The 21,395-nt window shown below is 36.5% G+C and overlaps 1 protein-coding gene across 1 annotated transcript; it reads left to right on the forward strand.

Moving 5' to 3' along the window:
- Positions 1-3,589: 3,589 nt before the first annotated feature.
- On the forward strand, positions 3,590-19,579 carry Vbp1 (VHL binding protein 1). The gene is made up of 6 exons (XM_038316466.1): positions 3,590-3,717; positions 6,731-6,855; positions 9,538-9,604; positions 11,604-11,702; positions 16,381-16,519; positions 18,553-19,579. The coding sequence occupies exons 1-6, from the start codon at positions 3,628-3,630 to the stop codon at positions 18,621-18,623; spliced, it is 591 nt and encodes a 196-aa protein (XP_038172394.1). The 5' UTR covers positions 3,590-3,627; the 3' UTR covers positions 18,624-19,579.
- The last annotated feature ends 1,816 nt before the right edge of the window (positions 19,580-21,395 follow it).

Raw genomic sequence — 21,395 nt, forward strand, 5'->3', positions numbered from 1 at the left:
ATCAGAGACTGGACCTTCCTGCTGCCACAGGCCTTAAAATTTCTTCTCAGAGTGACCTCTTTCTTTGACTGACCCACACAACACAAAACACCCCAACATCCTTTTCTCATACTCTTGCAAGCCTTCATTGTCAGAAGTTTTTTCTTTTAAACTTAGCCATTCTGACTGGGGTAAGATGAGATCTCAAGTGGTTTAATTTGCACTTCCCTAATTGCTAAGGAAGATGAACACAATCCTAGCCATTTTTATTTCTTCTTTGGGAACTCTCTGTACAGATTCATAGCCATCGTTTTTAATATAATTTGTTTTAAAATGAGCTGTACAATTTCCCCACCACCCTTTGTAAACGGAGATGGCTCGTTTGTTTCTTGATCACCCAGATTCAAATAATCACAAATAAACAATATTAATTACAACACTTTTTGTCCAATAGCTTAGGCATATTCCTAGCTAGCCATTACATCTTAAATTAACCCATTTCTATTAATCTGTATATCACCACAAGGCTGTAACCTACTGGTAAGGTTCCAGCATCTGTCTCCTTTGATAGCTACATGACAGCTCCTTAAAAACTGCCTACTTTTTCTCTATATCTCTGTTTAGATTTCCTGCTTGCCTTTACTCTGCTAGGCCATTGGCAAAAAGCTTTATTCATTTTCCAATAAAAGCAACACATATACAGAAAGACATTCCACATCACCCCTTCCTTCTTCTCCTCTTCTCTTCCACCTTCCTCCCTGTCCCCCATGCTTCCAGTTTACTTAGGAGATCTTGTCTTTCCTCCTTCCTAGGCAGATCCATGTATTTCTCTCTTAGGGTCTTTTTTGTTATCTGGGTTCTCTGGGGTTGTGGACTGCAGGCTGGTTGTTCTTTGCTTTTTGTCTAAAAACCACTTATGAATGAGTAATACTATATTTGTCTTTCTGGTTCTGGGTTACCTTACTCAGGATGTTTTTTTCTAGTTTCATCCATTTGCCTGCAAATTTCAAGATGTCATTTTTTTTTTTTACCACTGATTAGTCCTCCATTGTGTAAATGTACCACATTTTCCTTATCCATTCCTCAGTTGGGTGGCATCTAGATTGTTTCAAGGTTCTGGCTATTATGAATAATGCTGCTATGAACATAGTTGAGCAAATGTCCTTGTGGTATGATTGAGCATCCTTTGGGTATATGCCCAAAGCAATATTGCTGGGTGTTGAGGTTGATTCCCAATTTTCTGAAAAACAACAATACTGATTTCCAAAGTGCCTGTACAAATTTGCACTCCCACCAGCAATGGATGAGTGTTTCCCTTACTCCATATCCTCTCCAGCATAAGTTGTCATCAGTGGTTTTGATCTTAGTCATTCTGAGAGGTGTAAGATTAGGTATCTCAGAGTTGTTTTGATTTGCATTTCTCTGATGGCTAAGAATGTTTAGTATTTTCTTAAGTATCTTTCGGCCCTTTGTGAGTCCTCTGTTGAGAGTTCTCTGTCTAGGTTCGTATCCCCTTTTTTGGATTATTTGTTCTTTTGATGTCTAGTTTCTTGAGTTCTTTGTATATTTTGGAGATCAGTCTCATGTCAGATGTGGGGTTGGTGAAGATCTTTTCCTATTCTGTTGGCTGCTGTGTTGTCTTGTTGACCATGTCTTTTCCTTTACTGAAGCTTCTCAGTTTCAGGAAGTTCTATTTATTAATTGTTGCTCTCAGTGTCTGTGCTACTGGAGTTATATTTAGGAAGTGTTTTCCTGTACCAGTGTGTTCAAGGGTACTTCCCACTTTCTCTTCTATGAAGTTCAGTGTGGTTGGTTTTATGTTGAGGTCTTTGATTTATTTTGACTTGAGTTTTGTACATGGGGATAGGTATGGATCTATTTGCATTCTTCTACATGTCAATATCCAGTCATGCCAGCACTATTTGTTGAAGATGCTTTCTTTTTTTATTTTCTATAGCCAACTTTTTAATTGGTTATTTGTTTTCTTGACTCTTGGTTTCTTGAGTTTCTTATAGATTCTGGATATTAACCTTCTATCAGATATCTATCTTACAAAGAAAAATTCTCTCCCACCTAGTGGGTTTCCTTTTCACTAGGTTGATTGTTTTCTCAGCTGTACAGAAGCATCTTAGATTTATGAGTTCCCATTTTTCAGTTGTTGGCCTTACTCCTTGAGTGAATGAAATCCTATTCAGAAACTATCATCCCACACCTAAATCTTGTTTTCTTCTAGAAGTTTCAGGGTTTCAGTTTCATATTGAGGTCTCTGATCTACTTGAAACTGATTTTTGTGGATGGCAATATATATAAACCCAATTTCATTCTTCTACATGTAAACATCTCATTTTCCTAGTTGTTGAAGATTCTGTCTTTCCTCCAGTGTGTATTTTTGGCATCCTTTTTGTCAAATATCAAATAGCTGTGTAGATGTAATTACATGCTAATGATAGAGATATTAGTTAATTTTACTTATTAATATGTGTATTGTGGGGTGCATGCACAGGGGTACATGCCGCAAAGTAGATATGGAGGGCAGAAGACAACTTGCTGGTGTTGCTTCTCTTCTTCCTACCATTTAGCTCCTGGAAATTTCAAGCTTGACAACGAGCCTTTATTCACTGATCCATCTCACTCCTTATAAGGATTTTTAATTAAACTAAATTTATATACATATACAATCTGCTATAAGCATTCTCTTAAATTTTTCTTTATTTGTTCTGATTTCACATGTGTGTTGAACATATATACTTACAATGCAATAACAAACAAAAACACTACATTGAAAACCTGCTCTCTTCAGTTCTCCAGTCTTGCTTTATTTTTTCACAGCAACTCAACCAATTATCCAGCAGTCTTCTAACCCCACCCCTTCCCTAAGGGTGTCTAGAAGTCTTGCTTTATTATTCCCTTCCCCCACGCGCGCGTGTGCGCCCTCGCCTTTACAAAAAAGATTAAAAGATATCAACTTATAATTACTTGGTTCTATATGTTACATTTGCTTTGACTTGCAAACAGGGTCTCATGTAATGCTTATGCCACCACAACCCGTTTATCAATACATTTAAAGGGTTGTTATGAAGGGCAACGCTGGGCGAAGTCCTTGGACCTACGAAATTAGCCACAGTTTTGGGGATTTTGCACGTAAACTATAGACATTTGAAAGCTTTTGACCCAGAGGGCGATAAGATTCTCAATGAAGGTGCCCTTTGAGGGACACTGGTGCAAACGGCGGGTTATTCATGATTAGTCCAGGGGATATACTCTGAATCGGATCCATCCGTCTGCGTGAGGGAATTGGGATCGTCCCGGAAGCCACTCTGGAAAATGTCCTCCTTATTGAGGCACAGGTAGTGGTGAGGTCTGCCGTGGTCTGGATTCCCAAGGTTTTAGCTTGCTCATTCCCTAAATCTCTTACATTTCCTTTTCCCAGAAGTCGATATTGGTCCTCCAGCAGCTCCCGCTTTTCGACCAAATCTCTTCTTAACTTGTCACTCATACGCGTTTAGCCAATCATCACCTAGACATAAGCACCAATGAATACGCAGACTCATAGGAAGAGAGGCGGGCATTCACGTACAAACGATCCAATCACTGACGCCAACGGCAGACGCCTCCGAAGGCAGATATTTGCGCTTCGGCCTTCTTAAGATGGCTGCGGCTAAGGACGGTTGTGGGTTAGAAACTGCTGCTGGAAACGGGCGGCGGCTCCACCTAGGGATTCCTGAAGCGGTGTTTGTGGTAAGAGATCCTGTTCCTTGGCGTCTTGGTCCCAGGTTGAATATTACTTTTCATTCGCCACACAGGTCTGCGTTGTTGGGGGAAGGGAGGAGCTGAGCTGAAAAGGTCCCGGGAGGGAATGCCCGGTCTGTTCCCCGAACCCGCCCGCCCGCATCCTTGTTTTTTCAGACCCTGCCGGGGGATGGCTTTGAAGACTGGCCAGAAGAGGGAGTGGGGGGGAGGACTGCGGAGCAGGACCCGGATGCTAGGCGGTTGTCCTTTGGGTGGGTGGGGGGGGGGGAAGGCCGATTATTGAGGAGCACAAGACAGCGATGGTGTGGTGGAGACATAGGTAATGGGTGGAAACAGTGCAGTGAGTAGGCGGAACTGAGTGACACCTAGTCAGTTTGAGCAGGGTCGTGGTCCGTTTCCTTGGAAATGGAAGTAGGCTGCCGTGAAAGTAGATGTTAGTTATCACGAATGTGAATTCCTTATGTGTCTTGCTTTTGGAAATTGAGGGATTATGCAGTGCAGTCAGTCCATAACTGGCTGTCATTAGGTGTCTGAAACCATTTTATATTTGGTTTTCCATTCAAGCAGTTTGGGGAGACAACAAATTGTATGCAGTTGTGAGAATTGTGGGGAATACAATTGGAAGGTTTCACGTAACAGGGAGAACAACCCAAATTCAAAGAGAAGGTAGAAGTTGTATATATTTTGTCATTTATTTGTGTTGAAGCACTGCTTGCTGTATAATCTTAGTTAGTGGAATTTTCCTTGACCTTTTGTTTTATACCAAAAGTGTATATACTCCCTTATGTCTAATATTCTTCAAAAGACCCATTTCTTTTACTTAAATCACATTTTATATTGTATATTTTAATTTACTGGTGGGATAATTGTTTGCGTTTTCTCAGTGTGCCATGCTTTTTAAAGTATCTTTCAAGTGATCTTTACATGAAATAATATTTTCTGAGGTTCAGAAATTTAAAGAGATTTTTGTAAAACTTAGGAGGGAGTGGCTGTTGTTCCTATTTTGTAGATATAGGTGAAGAAACCAAGAAAATATTGTTCCTGAATATTTTGTCCTAGATCACACATGATATAAATGAGCTATCCAGACTTCACATATGAGCAGACAGGAGGGCTTCAGAACCTCTGGTTGTGCTCTGTTATTTAGCAGTTAGGTATTTTTCCTGATCCTACCACAATGCTTATACATAAGATTGCGTGTGTGTATGTATGTATGTATATATATGTGTGTTTGTGTGTATATGTGTGTGAGTGTAATTCCCATGTGTCTTAAATATAACATAGTAGTCAGAGGTAACTTCAGGTGTTGAATTAATGAATACCAACCTTATCTGAGGGCATTATAATCTTAACCTAAACCATCTATCTATCTGTCTGTCTATCTATCTATCTATCTATCTATCTATCTATCTATCTATCTATCTATCTATTCTATCTTTCTATTGAGACAGAGCCCCACACTGTAGCCCAGGTTGGCGTAGAACTCACTGTGTGTACTAGGCTAGCCTCAGACTCATAGCAACCCTCCTATCTCTGCTTTCCAAGCTTTGAGATTAAAGACAGACACGGTGACACCTGGTTCTAAAATTTTATGGTTAATGAAAATTGTTACATATGGTTAAATATACCAATAAGATGTAATAAGCAGCCCAATCTATACATAATTATTTTGATGTTCCAAAACGAATGGCAGTGACATGATACTGTAGCAATATAAAATTCTACAGTAGAGAGTATTTGAATCCTGCCCTGCCTTCCCACTTGCTGCTTACCCTTGAGTATATATGGATGGCAATGTTTATGGGGTTACCGTGAAAAATAAAACATGTTCAACTGAATTAAAGCAGTAAGAAAAATGATAAATTTGGTACACAATGTGCTCAATTCTTTGACTAGGGAACATGAATAGACAGTGTGTTTTCATTGCTAATAGTTTTGTTTCTTTCTTTCTTTCTTTGATTTTTTGAGACAAGGTTTCTCTGTAGCTTTGGAGCCTGTCCTGGAATTAACTCTTGTAGACCAGGCTGGCCTTGAACTCAGAGATCCACCTGCCTCTGCCTTCTGAGTGCTGGGATTAAGGCACATGCCACCACCACCACCTGGTCAATAGTTTTAATATTTAATACAGGAGAAATGTAAAAAACATCTCAACCTATATATGAATCAGAATTAGAAAGAGAAGACTAAATTAGTTACATAATATAGGGAGCTGCCCCCAAATTGTCTTTCTTTAACTTATTTTTGTCTTTTTTTTTTTTTTTTTTTTGAGACAGGCATTATGTAACCTGGGATAACCCAAATTTGTTGTATGTCTTAGGCTGGTCTTGAATTTCAGATCTTTGTGCTTCTGCTTCATGAATTTTGGGATTATAGGCCTGTACTGTCATGTCTAGCTTATCTGTAACTTTTCTTCTGGCAGTACTGGGGATGACCTAGGGCTTCATGCCTGGTAGGCAAGTGGTATACTACTGAGCTCCAATCCACCTGTGTTTAACTTTTTATAATTATGTTTTTAATTAAAAATACGCCATTTGGTAAAATTAGTTCTTGCTAATGGAGTCTATTAGACACACTTAAGGGTAGGCTCCATGCCCAACAGTAGATTGCCAATACAAAATGAATTCAATGGTATTTTTGTAGGCTTGTCTCATATTGCTTTGTTTGAGCATTTTTCTTTCTTACTGGCTTTTGAATGTTATTTCAGATTTTGTGTTTTTATGGATTTTGTGTGTATGTTTCTTATATTTTCCTTTCTCTTTAAAATTATGCTGTGATTTTTTTTTTTGCTTGTTTGCCTGTTTTCTAAAGAGAGAGAGAAAGGGTATGGAGTTGGGGAGGTGGGAGGATCTTGGAGGAGTTGGGGGAGGATATATTTTATGAAAAAATTAAACAAGCCTTTGAAGAAAAAAAAAGAAAACTTGTTCTTTTGCATTTTATAAACAAAGTGAAAATCAGATTTATGATATAAATTTAAGATTTTATATTATTTTTCATATTAAAGGAAGATGTAGATTCTTTCATGAAGCAGCCTGGGAATGAGACTGCAGATACAGTGTTAAAGAAGCTGGATGAACAATATCAGAAGTATAAGTTTATGGAACTCAACCTTGCTCAAAAGAAAAGGAGGTAATCAAAACAATTTCTACATTTAAAAAACTTTATTATAATTATCAATTATATAAGTTGTACAAGCCAGTGAGTTTTATTCTGATATAGCCACACATACAAATATTGTGTCTGGATCATATTCACCTTCCCTGATGCCACCCACCCTTTCCTTTACTTCAGTCTGGTGTAATTTGTTTAACATGATGACGTATATAGTTCTGTTAATTATATTGCAAATGATATGTTTTCATTCTTACTAATTGTTGTATAATGTTTCATTTCCACATAAGTGCGTGTACCATGCATGCATACATACTTGCTTATCCATTCATCTGTTGTTCTTGGCTATTGTGAATAGTGCCATAGTGAATATTAGTATGCACACAACATTTCCTTGGTTACTTTGTTTTGGGTATCCAATCATATAGCTGAATCAGATAGTATTTCCTTCTTTAGTTTTCCCAATTATATTGTATGCACATGTATATGTTCAGGTTCATACATGCCATTGCGCAAACACAGGTTCTCATGTGCCATAGTGCATGTGTGGAGGTCAGAGAATAACTTTCTGGATCAGTTCTCTACTGCAACTTTGTTGAGGCCGGGTCTCTCTTGCTATTTCTAATACTTTGTATACTTCAGGCTAGCTTCTAGGTAGTTCTCATTTTGCCATACTGAGATTACAGATGACAGCCACTGCATCCTATTTTTCTTTGAGTTTTAGGGATTGAACTCAGGTTGAGAGACTTATCAGCAAGGGCTTTTACCTGCTGAGCCATTTCTCTGGCCTCATTTTTATATTTTTGAGGAGTATTCATATTGTTATATATGAGGTATTATAATTTACATTCCTGTTAGCTGTACATAAGGTACCTTTTTTGTATATCTTTGCCAGTATTGCTAGCTAATTAATTAATTAATTAATTTTAAGATAGAATATCATACAGCCCAGGCTGGTCTTGAATTTGCTATGGAGCAAAGGATGATCTTGAGGTTCTGATCCTTTTGCCTTCACCTCCCAAGTGTAGGGAGTTACAGGTGTGTACCATAAGGCCTTGCTTTATTTTTTCCTGCCATACTGGGTAATTGAACCTAAGGCCTCATGTGTCCTAGGTGGGTGCTCTACCTTTGAGTTATATTGCTAGCTCTTCTAATATTTTTTTTATTTTGAAATAGGTTCTTAAGTTGCCCAGGTAGGTCTTGAACTTTTAATCTTACTGTATCTGCCTTCTAAATAGCTGGGATGACAGGCCTATACTACCAGGCATAGCCTGGTGTTTTTGATGATAGCTATTCTGACTCTGGTGAGATGAAATCTCTGTAGTTTTAATTTGCATTTCATCTTTGCATGAAGTGGAGATTGTTGGGGGAAGGGGCTGCTTGTTTGTCCCAGCCACCTGATTAGCTTAGCCCTGAAATAATAACATAGAAACTGTATTAATTAAAACACTGCTTGGTCCATTAGCTCTAGCTTCTTACTGGCTGACTCTTACATCTTAATTTAACCCATTTCTGTTAATCTGTATATTGCCACGTAGCGGTGGCTTACCTGCAAAGATTTGGCATGTCTGACTCTGGCAGCTCCGTGGTGGCTCTCACTCTGCCCTTCTTTCTCTCAGCATTCAGTCCAGTCCTCCCTACCTACCTAAGTTCTGCCCTACCAACAGGCCAAGGAGGTTTCTTTATTCATTGATGGTAATTATACCACACAGAGGGGACTCCCAGGTCAGGAGATCAGTATTTGTATGTATCAGCTTCACAACTTGGCTCTTTCTCTACCTCTGGAGAGTATATATATACCTTTATACCTTGTATCTGTGATAGGGTAGCTAATAATTCACACTGGGTGATTCAAAGGGCATCTAGATGATTTGTACATTTTAAAAAACAGTATGACAAATGTATACACTGAGAAGACATCACTGTGCTTTGCCTGATAGTTAGCTTATTATAATTTACTTGTGCTGAGTATGTATACCTATAACAGCCCCATATAGTACTACACAGGTGATTGATGTTTTCAGATTTGGAATTTAATATATTTGGATACATGTTTTAAAAACTAGTTATAAAATCGATCTTTTAAATGTAAGTTTATAATCAAATGCAGAGCCTGTGCATCACTTCCACAAAATGTGGCCTGTTCTAGAAATGTTAGCAACAGGGAATTAGACATAAAATAAGACTTTTTACACTATGTATTGAATATATCCATAGTTTACATATTATCTTACTTTTTAATTTAACAAATATTCTATGCATATGAATGTTTTTCTGCCTGTATGTCTGTATACTGTGTGCATGCCTGGTGCTTGTGGAAGTCAGAACTGATATCAGATCTGCAACTGGGTTATAGATGGTTATGAACCACCACATGTGTGCTGGGAATTGAACTTGGGTCCTCTGAAAGAACAGTGTTCTAAACCACTGAGTAATCTCTTTGGTCCCTTAAATATTGTAATCAAATGTTTATATTCTTAATATTCTCTATATGGCTTATTAAATATACTTTGTTTTGTAATATTTGTCATAAATATTTTCTCTTATATCTAAAATATTTAAATCTTAGGAAATATCTTAATTTTTATATAAATAGTTTTTAAGGATATATCAGTTGAAAATTGCAAGCCTAGTAAGATGGCCCTGATGTTTATTTTTGACTGTAAAATACTATGTTAACCTTTTTATCTCTCCTCACAGACTGAAAGGTCAGATTCCTGAAATTAAACAGACTTTGGAAATTCTAAAATACATGCAGAAGAAAAAAGTAAGTGTATTTTTGTTTGCAAGTATAAGTGAATCAGAATTCTTTGACAGAGACTTGATTTCCTTGACTCCTTGGTTACTGGAACTTCATTTATGAAGTAGGATTCACCTATACCTTCTTGTTAATGTTACCTACAGTAACATTAAAAATAGTATACTTACGTCAAAAAGATGGCTTTGTGGCCTTTCCCTAAAGTCAAGTTTAATTCTCAGCTCCTCACTTAAATTACTTTGTGTGTGAAATTTTAATTAGAAATAATGTTGGGTATTTTTTTTAAATGTCTTATTCTAAGGTAGCAAAATTTAAGAATGTTTTCACTTAATTTTTATGGGTGTGTTACTGGCATATTGGCTTCATAGTAGTAGTTTGGGAGTGATCATTTTGTTTCTGTTTTGTTTTTTGAATAGTTTAAGGATTGGCTATAGATCTTTGCTTTGAATGTCTTGTATAAGTCTTTTGTGAATCCATCTGATCCTGGACTTCATTTTAGCTAGAAGGCTTTTTTCTTCTTTTTTTCTCTGATAATTTTTTATTACTTTATAAATAATAGGAATTTAAATTTCTACTTCCTCCCCTCCTCCCACTTCCCTCCTGCTCTACCACTCATCCTCCTCCCTCTCCCTCCAGTCCTAAGAGAGGTCAGGGTACCCTGCATGTGGGAAGTCCAAGGCCCTCCCCCTCCATCCAGGCTTAGGAAGGTATGCATCCAAATAGACTAGGATCCCAAAAGGAAGGCTTTTATTTCATACATTTATTTCTTAGGGGTCTATTTAAGTCATTGACTTCTTGGCTTAATTTTGGTGGTTTGGCTGAATTCAGATGTTTCTTTTAGATTTTCTAGTTTAATGGTGTACAGGTTTTAAAAATATTCCCTTATAATATTCTACATTTCTTTGGTGTCCGTTGTAATGTTTTTCTGTTCACTTCTGATTTTGTTATTTTGGATCCCTCTTTCTAAACATCTAAGTTATGTTAGTCTTCTCAAAGAACCAGATCTTAGATTTTTTGATTCTCTATATTGTTTTCTTTGTTTCTATTTAGTTGATTTCTGCTCTGAGTTATATTTTTTTTTACGTTGATTGAGTTTAGATTTGGTTTGTTCTTTTTCCAACTTTTTGAGTTACATCATTAAGCCATTTATTTGTGCTCTTTTTTATTTTTTTAGTGTAGACACTTAGAGCTGTGAATGTTCCTCATGGGACTGCTTTCAATGTGTTTCAGAGATGTGCTCTACTTTAGAAAACCATATGTTGCTGAATAGAATGTATATTCTTTGGTCTTTGGATAGAATATTTGTAGATATCTGTTAGGTGCATTTGATGTATGATATCAATTGATTCTGATGTTTCTCTGTTTCTTTTGTCCAGATGACCTATCTATTGGAGAAAGTGGGGTATTGAAATCACCTACTTAATAATGAATTGATGTTAATCTGCATCTTTAAATCCAGTAGTAGATATTTTTTAAAAATGAAATTGGACACCCATGAGTTTGCACATATGTTTAGGATAATAATATCTTCTTGGTTAACTGTTCCCTTGATTAGAGTGATATATCCTCCTTATCTCTTCTGATTAATTTTAGTTTGAGGTCTATTTTGTCATATACAAGGATAGTGACATCTGCTTGCTTCCGGGTTCCATTTGATTAAGTAGTTTTGCTCATCCTTTTATTCTTAGGCGTTGCTTAACTTTGAAACTAAGATGTACTTCTTGGGGGTTTATTATAACCTTCATAGCTGCAGGAACTATTATTGTTTTATTTTATGGATGAGGAACTTGAGGCATAGATAAATAGTGACATTCCAAATTTACACAGCTAGTACGCAGCTGAATCAGAGTCCATGCCAAGTCATTTTAGCCATTCATTATATAATAGCTCTTTGTTTTTTTACTATTAAGTAAGTCTTCATGTTGGTACTCTTTTAAATGTCTTGGGATCCCTCCTTTATAACCTTGATATCAACCTGACCTGTCTGTGGTACTGTCATTTTTTAAAGGAGTCCACCAATTCAATGGAGACCAGATTCTTACTGGCAGACAACCTGTATTGCAAAGCTTCGGTTCCCCCTACTGATAAAGTGTGCCTGTGGTTGGGGGTAAGTAAATGTTATAGCCACAGCCATTCACTGTATTTGTAAAACAATGTTTTCTGACCAGCAAAACTTTTTTTTCTTAAAATGTAATGTCTTTATCACTCTTTGATTTTAGAAAGAATGAAGGTGTAGAGTTCAAATGGTCCTTTATTAGAAACAGACTGGAATTAGGAGTGTCTTTAAAAGACTACACACATTTAATGTTTTTTCCAGTCCAAGCAAAACTGACCAAACCTATTCTTCAGCTGTGTGTATATGTGTGTGTGTGTGTGGCGGGAGGTGGGGGGAAGTGGGGGAGGGAGTGAACTTGGGGCTTTGAGTATGCCAGGAAAGCACTCTACCATGTAGCCACATTCCTCAGCCCTTTGTTTTTCTAAGACAACATCTCATCTGTAGCCCAGACTGTCCTTTGACTTCTAATCCTCCCACCTTTGCTTACCCACTACTGAGATTGCAGTCATGCCACCATGCCCGACTACTTCTCCAGTTACTGTTTTGTCTTTTTAGAATGCAACAGAAGGAAGATTGAGGGGAGGGGCTATGGCTCATTTGGTAAAATACTTGCTTTACAAGCATGAAAACCTGAGTTCAATACTGAGAACTCACATAGAAAAGGCAAGACATATATTTGTGATCCCAGGTCTTAGGAGTCAGTGGTCAGTGTGTTTCACAAAGAAATGGGGGGTCTAGAAGGAAAAGCTGAAAGGGGTAGAGGCAAAGAACTAGGGAGACTGTAGGCCTGCACTAAGAGGTAGAGTCCCTAGGGAATTACCAGTAGTTTTAATGTAATCAAATTTCTTTCTCCTATTTTCAAAGTATATTCATTGGTATGCTGGCGAGTGGCAATCAATTTAGGTACAAAATGGTGAACAATTAGGGAGGAAAGACCTTTATTTGTAACATTTGCTGATTTCTATGATACAGTGTTCTGATCATTCCTGTATGATATAGTGGAATGTATAGTTGCAGAGGTATGTATACAATTGTCATTTACATTTCAGTGCAAAATATTCCAAAATACTCTTGTGTTACATTCCTCAGCAAACATCCTTCAGTGTCAGTGGTGGTAGGGAGATACATTGCAGCACTGCTGCTGGTAGCCTGAGGATCTTTCTTCCTCTTGAGGGACTGCTACTAGGTAAAAGTGGGTCTTTGACTATGCTGCATACAATAACTCAGGGATAAGTTAGCATGAAGCAAAGTTTATGAAGTATTTGTAAAAGATGCTTCAAATCTAAGTGCTAGTGTTGAGAGAGAGAAAGTGCTTAGGAAAAGTACACGGTTCTCAACTTCTCAAAAGAGAGATGTGCTTAGATAGTTTTACTAGGATTGAACTCAGGGGACTTAAGTCTGCTAGGCAGTTACTGTATGTCTGATTTACACCAACCCTTTAATTGTTATTTTGGCCATACGTATTTGTAGGGTATAGTGTGGTAATTCAGTATGTATTTACAATGTATACTGATCTACTAAGGGCAATTTAATATTTCCATCTTTTTACTACTTTGAATTTGGAGTCATTAAGCTCTAAGGGTTAGGCTTCATGGCAATACGTATAGTCCTAGCATTTTGGTAGGCTAATTCCTTCAAGTTCAAAGTTAGCCTGGGTTATGGGATAAGACTCTGTCTCAACACCCCTCCTCCAAATATATAGAAATAGTAGAATATTGTAGCACAACTAATAAAAACCCAGAGATGGATATTGGGGTTCAACCTGAAGATCAGGAAAGCAAAACAGCTAGCCATTGGCTCTTACCTCTACCTCAATCCGAAAATGGTAATCCTGCCTCTGGTAATCTCAGAATGAGACTAAGTGCTGTCTCTTCCCGTCTAATAATCCTCTCTAGTTCTGGGATTAAGGGCGTGCACCACTACCACCTGGTTTCTATGGCAAATTAGTGTGGCTACTGGGATCAAAGGTGTGTGTTACCACTGCCTCGTCTCTAAGGCTGACCAGTGTGGCTGTTTTACTTTCTGATCTTGTGGCAATCTTTATTTATTAAAATACAAATAAAATATCACTACAGAGTATTATAAACTGTAGTTAACACAACTTTAGTGTTCTTTAGAACACTAGAACTGTGCTTTGGTATCTATTACCAAATTTCCTCCTAGTCTCTGATAATCACTATACATTCATTTTTAAAAAGCATGTACATGTAATATGGTAGCTTGCTATATTTCTCCTTTGTGTCTGACTAAAATCTTGTGTTCTAGTTAGGTTACTGATATTAATTTAGAGTTCCCATTATCTGCTGTGTGCCACATTGTTGCTGTGTGTAAAGGTCCCAAATCATTTCTTTGAAGATACTGTCTCTTTTTTTAACAATTAAGGTAAAATTTACTATTTAAAAGTATATAGTTTCATAGTTTTTAGTGTGTAGTTGTGCAACTGTGATCTCTTTTTTATTCCAGAACATTTTATTTACCCCATAAAGAAACCCATTTCTATTAACATTTATTCTACATTCCTTTTGCTACTTCCTTTCCTCTGGCATCCACTGTACTTAATTTTTACCAGATGCCTGAGAGCAGTAGCAACTGCTAATTTACATCCTTTCTCTGTGTATTGGCTTCATTCCTTTATAGCCCAAAATACCCTGTTTTGTATATAAACCACATCTTGTCTATTCATTATTAACTAATAGATATTTGGTATATCTCTCCTTTTTGGCTATTGTGAATAAATTTTTGTGCCAGTATATATTTTCAGTGTTCTTGAGTTATGTATGTGTTCTGGCTTTTAATGTTTGATTGCTTGCTTCCTTTCTTTCTTTGATTTTTTTTTTTTGTTTGTTTGATGAAGAGTCTTTCTATGTAGTCCTGGCTTTCCTAGACTAGGCTGACCTCAAACTCTTAAGAGATCTTCCTGGCTCTTCCTCAAAAATGATGACATTAAAGGCATAAACCACTATGTACAACTATTAATGTTTTGTGGGTTTTTCCTTTGTTTTAATTACTGTTTTTTTAGTTAATTGAAGTTCAATAAGTACTGTTTTTTAGTTATTTGAGGTTGAATAATTACCATTGCAGCTACCCATCTTCTTTCAGAACAGAGTCTTGCATAAGCTACTCAAGTGTTTTACCAATGAAATACATCCCCAGTTTCTGTTTTTCTTTTTTTTTTGTTGTTGTTTTTTCTTTGGTTGGTTTTTTTTCAGACAAGGCCTTCCTAAGTGGCCCAGGATGGCCTTGACCTCCCACTCTTTCTGGATCAGACTAGCAAGTGCTGGGTAATGCTTTTTGCTTCTTTGTTTCTTGACAGATTGTTTTGTATCCCAGGCTTGCAACAAACTGTGTAGCTGAGGATGACCATGAACTACTGATCTCCTCTGACTCCTGAGTATTAAAATAGATGTGACTTTTTCTGTTTTTCTTTCCTGAGACAAACTTACTATATAGCACTTCCTCAGCCTCCTGCATTCCAGGATTATAGCCACAAGTCTCTGTTAAGCTTTAATACTTGTTTGACAGATAACATTTTTATATGTGATTTAAAAGGTATAAAAGCACCATCTTAGTCATTTTCTCTATGAGTCAATTATCACCGACTGGATAATTTATAAAGATTTAGGTCTGTTTGCTATATCTGGAAACTGGGAAGTCCAAGAAGATGGTGCCAGCATCTGGTGAGGACCATAGGCTGTATCATATGGCAGAAGAGATTATGTGGTAAAACTGTAAGGCATACTAACTTACTAATGCCATATGTAAGTTCCTCATGATGTCATCTAAATCCGATGGCTTTCCAAAGACCCTGTTTCAATATTCTACTAGTATATATATTTGGTGCTTTTCATTCTGGGAGACAAATCTATAGCAAAGATATCCTGTGAAGAGCCTACTTCTCTTTAGCACAGTGTACCTGCCTTTAAAGTAATCAGTAGTCTATTTCTTGGTATCCTTCTTGTTGCCCGAGGTTTCTGTTGACAGAGGTTTCTGTCCCATCTGATCCTGCAGCCGTTCAGTCCCAAAGAAATACACAGAGGTCTACATTAATTATAAACTGGTTGACCTAGTAGCTCAGGCTTCTTATTAATTAATTCTTATAACTTATATCAGCCCATAATTCTTGTCTATGTTAGCTGCGTGGCTTGGTACCTTTTTCGAGGCAGTCACATCTTGTTTGCTCTGTGTCTGGCTTCCTCTCTGTCTGGGTGACAACTACATACTGAAACTTCCCACTTCCCAGAATTCTCGTTGCCCTACCTCTACTTCCTGTCTGGTCACTGTTGTGCCACCTATACTTCCTGTCTGGCTATTGGCCAATCAGCATTTTATTAAACAAGTACAAGAAACATATCTTTATAGGGTAAAACCATTGTCCCACAGTACCTTCAAGAAAAGTTTTATACATACATAGGTAAAGACCATATCCATCTGCCCTTTTACAGAAATGGTAACACACACTATTCTACCTTTTCCCATTTCATAATGTGTGTTGTGATTATGTGTATTGATACTTCATTTTCTACATACCTGTAACTCTGGGGTCAGCAAGTTTTCTGTAAAGGCTCATATAGTAATATTTTCTATTTTTTAAAGCTGTATGGTCTTTGTCTTATGCTCTGCTGTAGCAAAGTATAAGACAGTGGGCTGGTTTGGTCCAGGGGCTGCAGTTTGCAGACACTTGCATTAACATGGAGATTGTTAAGTAATTGTCATGACTTTTTCTCTTTAGGCTAATGTAATGCTTGAATACGATATTGATGAAGCTCAGGCTTTGTTGGAAAAGAATTTATCAACTGCCACAAAGAATCTGGATTCTCTTGAGGAAGACCTTGACTTTCTTCGAGATCAATTTACTACTACAGAAGTCAGTATCCTTTTAAGAAATAGGCAAAGAGAAGGAGAAAGATTTTTTTAAAAAATTCCTATATTGTTTTCATGGGAAGAAGGACTTTCTTCTTTTTTTTAAAGATCTATCTATCTATCTATCTATCTATCTATTTATTAATTATGGGTACAGTGTTCTGCCTGCACTCCAGAAGAGGGCACCAGATCTCATTATAGATGCTTTGTGAGCCACCATATGCTTGCTAGGAATTGAACTCAGGACCTCTGGAAGAGCAGCCAGTGCTCTTAACCTCTGAGCCATCTCTCCAGTCCCCCCATGACTTTATTCTTTTTTTTTTTCCTAAAGATTTATTTATTTATTATGTATACAACATTGGGCCTCGATGTATGCCCGCATGCCAGAGGAGGGCACCAGATCTCAGTACAGATGGTTGCGAGCCACCATGTGGTTGCTGGAAATTGATTGAACTCAGGACCTCTGGAAGAGCAGCCGGTGCTCTTAACCTCTGAGCTATCTCTCCAGCCCCCGACTTTATTCTTAAGTAAATGTGAAGTTGGAGATTGTATAAGATGATGGCTATCTTATTTGAATCAAAAAGCTTAGAGTTAAAATAATAAATTTGAAATGTAGAGACATGAACAGAAAGCAGACTCACACTGCTCAGTAAGTTTTTTCAAGTATTTTATTATACCTTTATAATCAAATAGTTTAATTTCACAAACAAAAGTCCTCAATGTTGCCTGCACTCGGGAGGCAGAGGCAGGCGGATCTCTGAGTTCGAGGCCAGCCTGGTCTACAAGAGCTAGTTCCAGGACAGGCTCTAGAAACTACAGGGAAACCCTGTCTCGAAAAACCAAAAAAAAAAAAGTCCTCTATGTTATTATGTTATTTTATTCACCCCTAAAATACCACAGGCCTTTTGTGTTTCCTTTTGTTCTTTCCTTCATCTGTTCCTCCTACCTAGAATGATTTCTCTTTTTATACTTGAAGGTAATCCTTTATCCTTCATATTTCAATTTAAACATCAGAGAATTTCTCAACTTTTTCTAATTCTGTCAGAGCAGTCCCCCACTGTACACATAGTACTTTGCTTTCCTTGCTTAACCCAAAGTTTTTCAATTGTAAGAGCTACAGCCTCTCCCAACATGTAGCATGTAGTAGGTATGTTCTTGCAAGATAGGGTTTTTTTGAGGTTTAGTGCCAGGATCATCTGACTAGTGATGTGAATACTTGATTCAGCTGTGAGATTCTGAGGCTCTAGGAGAGCTAGACCTTATGGAAAAGAAAAGGTGTTATTGTGTGAGAAAATGAGATTCAATGAAAGAAAGTCATCTAAGTTGAATCCTAGAAACTAGAGAAATGCCATTTATCATTGATATAGTAATGTATAAACTGAAAAAGTTAGAGTGCTAGACAGACATTAGAGTAAGTTCTGATGAATCTAAACTCCATGAAGGAAGGGACTTCAACTAGCTAATTCAAGGATGTGTAGAGTCACACAGATAGTTAGTAAACTAGAGGATCTGTTAAGCCCAGAGAACTGTAAGAGATAAAATTTTTAATAATTTTACTCATTTTAACATTTTGTGCTGGTTTAGAGTCAGAGATTTTTGAAACTTTGTGAATGAAGAATTAGTTTTAAAGCTTGACAAAATAATAGAAAAAATGAGTTAGACATAGTGGTGTGTATACTGCAGTTCCATATACTTGGGAGTTTGGAGTTTGAGTCTGAACCCGTGAGTTTCAGGAAAGCCTGGGCAGTATTGTAATATGTCTCAAATTTGTTGAGAGTATCTAGCATATATTCATTAACTGTAGTATTATAGTTGACTAGATATGCTAAGCAGTTATTGATTGGAAGTCTTGATTTTTTTAGAAGTTAATTCCAGAATTTTCTTAGCAATTGATAATATAACAACATGGCTGTCAACAGTAGTTGCCACTAATATTTTTGTTTGTGTGATTTCTGTGTCTTTGTTTCACTTTATGAGTTACTGATAATTTCATTTGTTATCTTTAGCATTATATTTGCATTTTCTTTGACAATTCTTGCAGATATGGCTAGGGTTTATAACTGGGATGTAAAAAGAAGAAACAAAGATGATTCTGCCAAGAACAAAGCATAACACTGGAATTGAAAATGTGGTTCAGGTTTCCAAACATGTTAAATAAGCCAGTGTTTATCTTTAAAGATTGATGTAACTTTGAGTGTTTTTTTCACAGCAGAAATAATTAAAACATAAAGACACCATTTTATTTATTTATGAAAACAAAAATTACTTTCAAATATTTTATGAAATTAACAGTATTCTTTTCATATTTCCCTACAAAGTAATGCTGCTTTTGTTTTATTTTATCTGTTATAAGACAACTCTTAACTGAAATGGCCGAAAACTGTGAGGAATGCTATGGAGGCTGCTGAATGCTGAGCACCAGCACAGTTTACACAATTTTTTCTTTATCACTTGATGTTACTCTCACTTAATGTGGTAAACCTTTTAGAGGCAAGAAAGACAATTCAATATTTGTTAACTTGTTTTTCTTTAGTATTTGTAGGATATTATCATCCTTTGTTGCTGTTTTGTTCTATAAATGGGGTTTCATGCATTTCTGCTTAACCAGTAACTTTTATGATACTCTAATCTTTCAGAAAATGATTATTCACTTTCATACACAGTTTGAGGGCTATTGACATATATAAAATTTTGACCCCAAATAAGTATGCTATGTCTTTGCAAGTATAAGGGAGACTTGATCAATGTGAGAGAACACTACCCATTCAAAACTTTAAGCTAAGATAATTTTATATTATGTAACAGTTCTCCAAAGCACCTTGAACAGGACTATTAACATAAATGTAAATCTGCATTGGTTCAAAAGAGTTGTAAGCTTTTTTATTTGTGATAAAATTGCATAGGAATGATAAAATCTGTGGAAAGCCATTGGCACTGTGGTAGAAGTACTTGGTGGTACAGATTCTGGTAAAAATACATGCATGTTACTCTATCTCTGTGTAGTAAAAAGTATACTTGTACGATGTTTTGTACTTGTATTTCATGTAATTAAAACAGTTATATTCAAACTGTTGCCTGATACCTTTTTCATGTTTATCTTAATCTGTATAGGTTTCTGGCAAATACCAAAAGTCAGGTAAAACAAGCATTTATATTGTATGTGTCTGGAGACCGGTAAGTTCAATTGAAGTGCAAGGGCAGAGCCCTCATGATGTACTCATTTCTCTTAACTTCCCACATTCGTCCTAATACTTTGAAGTATTAGCACTTATGTTTTAACATGAGAAAAACATTTCAGATGATATCTAAGGTTAATATGGGTCTCTTCACATTTTTATGAGGTTCATTTACATGTACGTAACTAGTATATGTTAAGAGCTTTTTTGTGGAAACAACAGAAAATCAATGGCTAGACATGGCGATTCCTGACGAAATCTGAAGTTCATCTCCATCTAAAAGATGATGTTTTCTAGGTTTTAGGCAGAGAAGGCCTATCTGCACCTAACATTATTGCTACAAAATATCAAGACAACATACTGTGTAAGAAATATTACATAAATTGCATGATATGAAACCCAAGGCACATGGGGGAGGGGTTAGAGAGATGGCTCACTGGTTAAGAGCACTGCTGCTTTTAGAGGACTGGAATTCAGTTCCCCAACCCATATCAGGTGATTCACAACAGCATGTAGCTTCAGCTCCAGGGTATCCAACGCTCTCTCTTGGATTCCATGGGCACTGGCACAAATGTACATATGAATGTACATATGTGTACACACAAACACAATTAGAAAAAGGCAACAACAAATCTTTACAAAATCTTTAAAATTAAATGATAGAAACTTGTATTCAGTGGAAAGTAATTCTTCCTCCCAGCATGTCTTCCAGCTATTTGGTTAATCAATTTTGAGACAAAGGTTGATTCCAGTTTCTTTCAGATAATAGATTTTATTGCTAAATCTTAGAGACTTCTGTATTACCAAACACCAGAATGTTTTTTAATTATGAATTTTTTGACACATGAAGATCAGGGAAGAAATTTTCATGTATAAGGTGGTTTTACTCATAAGGAACAGGTTATCACTATTAGTTGGAACTACTTTTAACTTCAAGCACAGAAATTCAATAATCAAAGATATACACGTTTAAAAATATTGGTGTGAGGCCGGAGAGTTTCCATGAGTTTTAGGTCAGCCTGTATTATATAATGTGCTTCAGGGCAGCTTAGGCTACAGAGACTCTATGTCATACATCTCTCACTAAAAACTAAAATGTTGGTTTATTATTAACCTCCCAAGTCTGCAAAGAGTTAAAAACTACAGTAATACCTAATATAGATATTACCATACACTGTTCATGAGTGTTCTGTAAAATATTTCTAGAGAATAATGAATTATAAAATATTTAGGTAATTATAATATTTGATTCATAAATTTTATTTCTAAGAATTTTAACTTGGCATAATTAGTCAAATACACGATGATGTATATGCATATATTTAATGAGACTTGATTAAATAAAATATCACATGCTCATGCAGTGAATGTTATTGTACCACTTAGATTTTCAACTATAAAAGTGGGAGAAAGACATAAATCAAAAAGAGATGTATTATCTAATGTTTCAAAGAATCTTAATACAGGCTGGCTTCAGTGTAGGGAAATCTATGATTCAACTATATTGTCAAAGACCCAGTTTTCTTGAGTCTCTGCTCTGCCATGTTTTAACTACCTTTTCTTTTGATTACATTCAATAAGTATGTACATGCACTGATTGGCTGTAGTTATATAGTAATTATCATAGATGGACATAATCTCTGCCCTCATGTAGTTATAGAAAATACACTGTATAAGAAAAAATTAACAGAGCAGTGTGTTACATGAT

Source organism: Arvicola amphibius, chromosome X, assembly GCF_903992535.2.
Source record: "Arvicola amphibius chromosome X, mArvAmp1.2, whole genome shotgun sequence".
NCBI lineage: Eukaryota > Metazoa > Chordata > Mammalia > Rodentia > Cricetidae > Arvicola > Arvicola amphibius.

Bases quoted from the DNA above. Each gene is read 5' to 3' on its own strand.
- Vbp1 (XM_038316466.1), top strand. From the start codon at position 3,628: ATGGCTGCGGCTAAGGACGGTTGTGGGTTAGAAACTGCTGCTGGAAAC. The intron at 3,718-6,730 runs GTAAGAGATCCT...TTCATATTAAAG, and splicing joins TTCCTGAAGCGGTGTTTGTG to GAAGATGTAGATTCTTTCAT. The intron at 16,520-18,552 runs GTATCCTTTTAA...CAATTCTTGCAG, and splicing joins ATTTACTACTACAGAAGTCA to ATATGGCTAGGGTTTATAAC.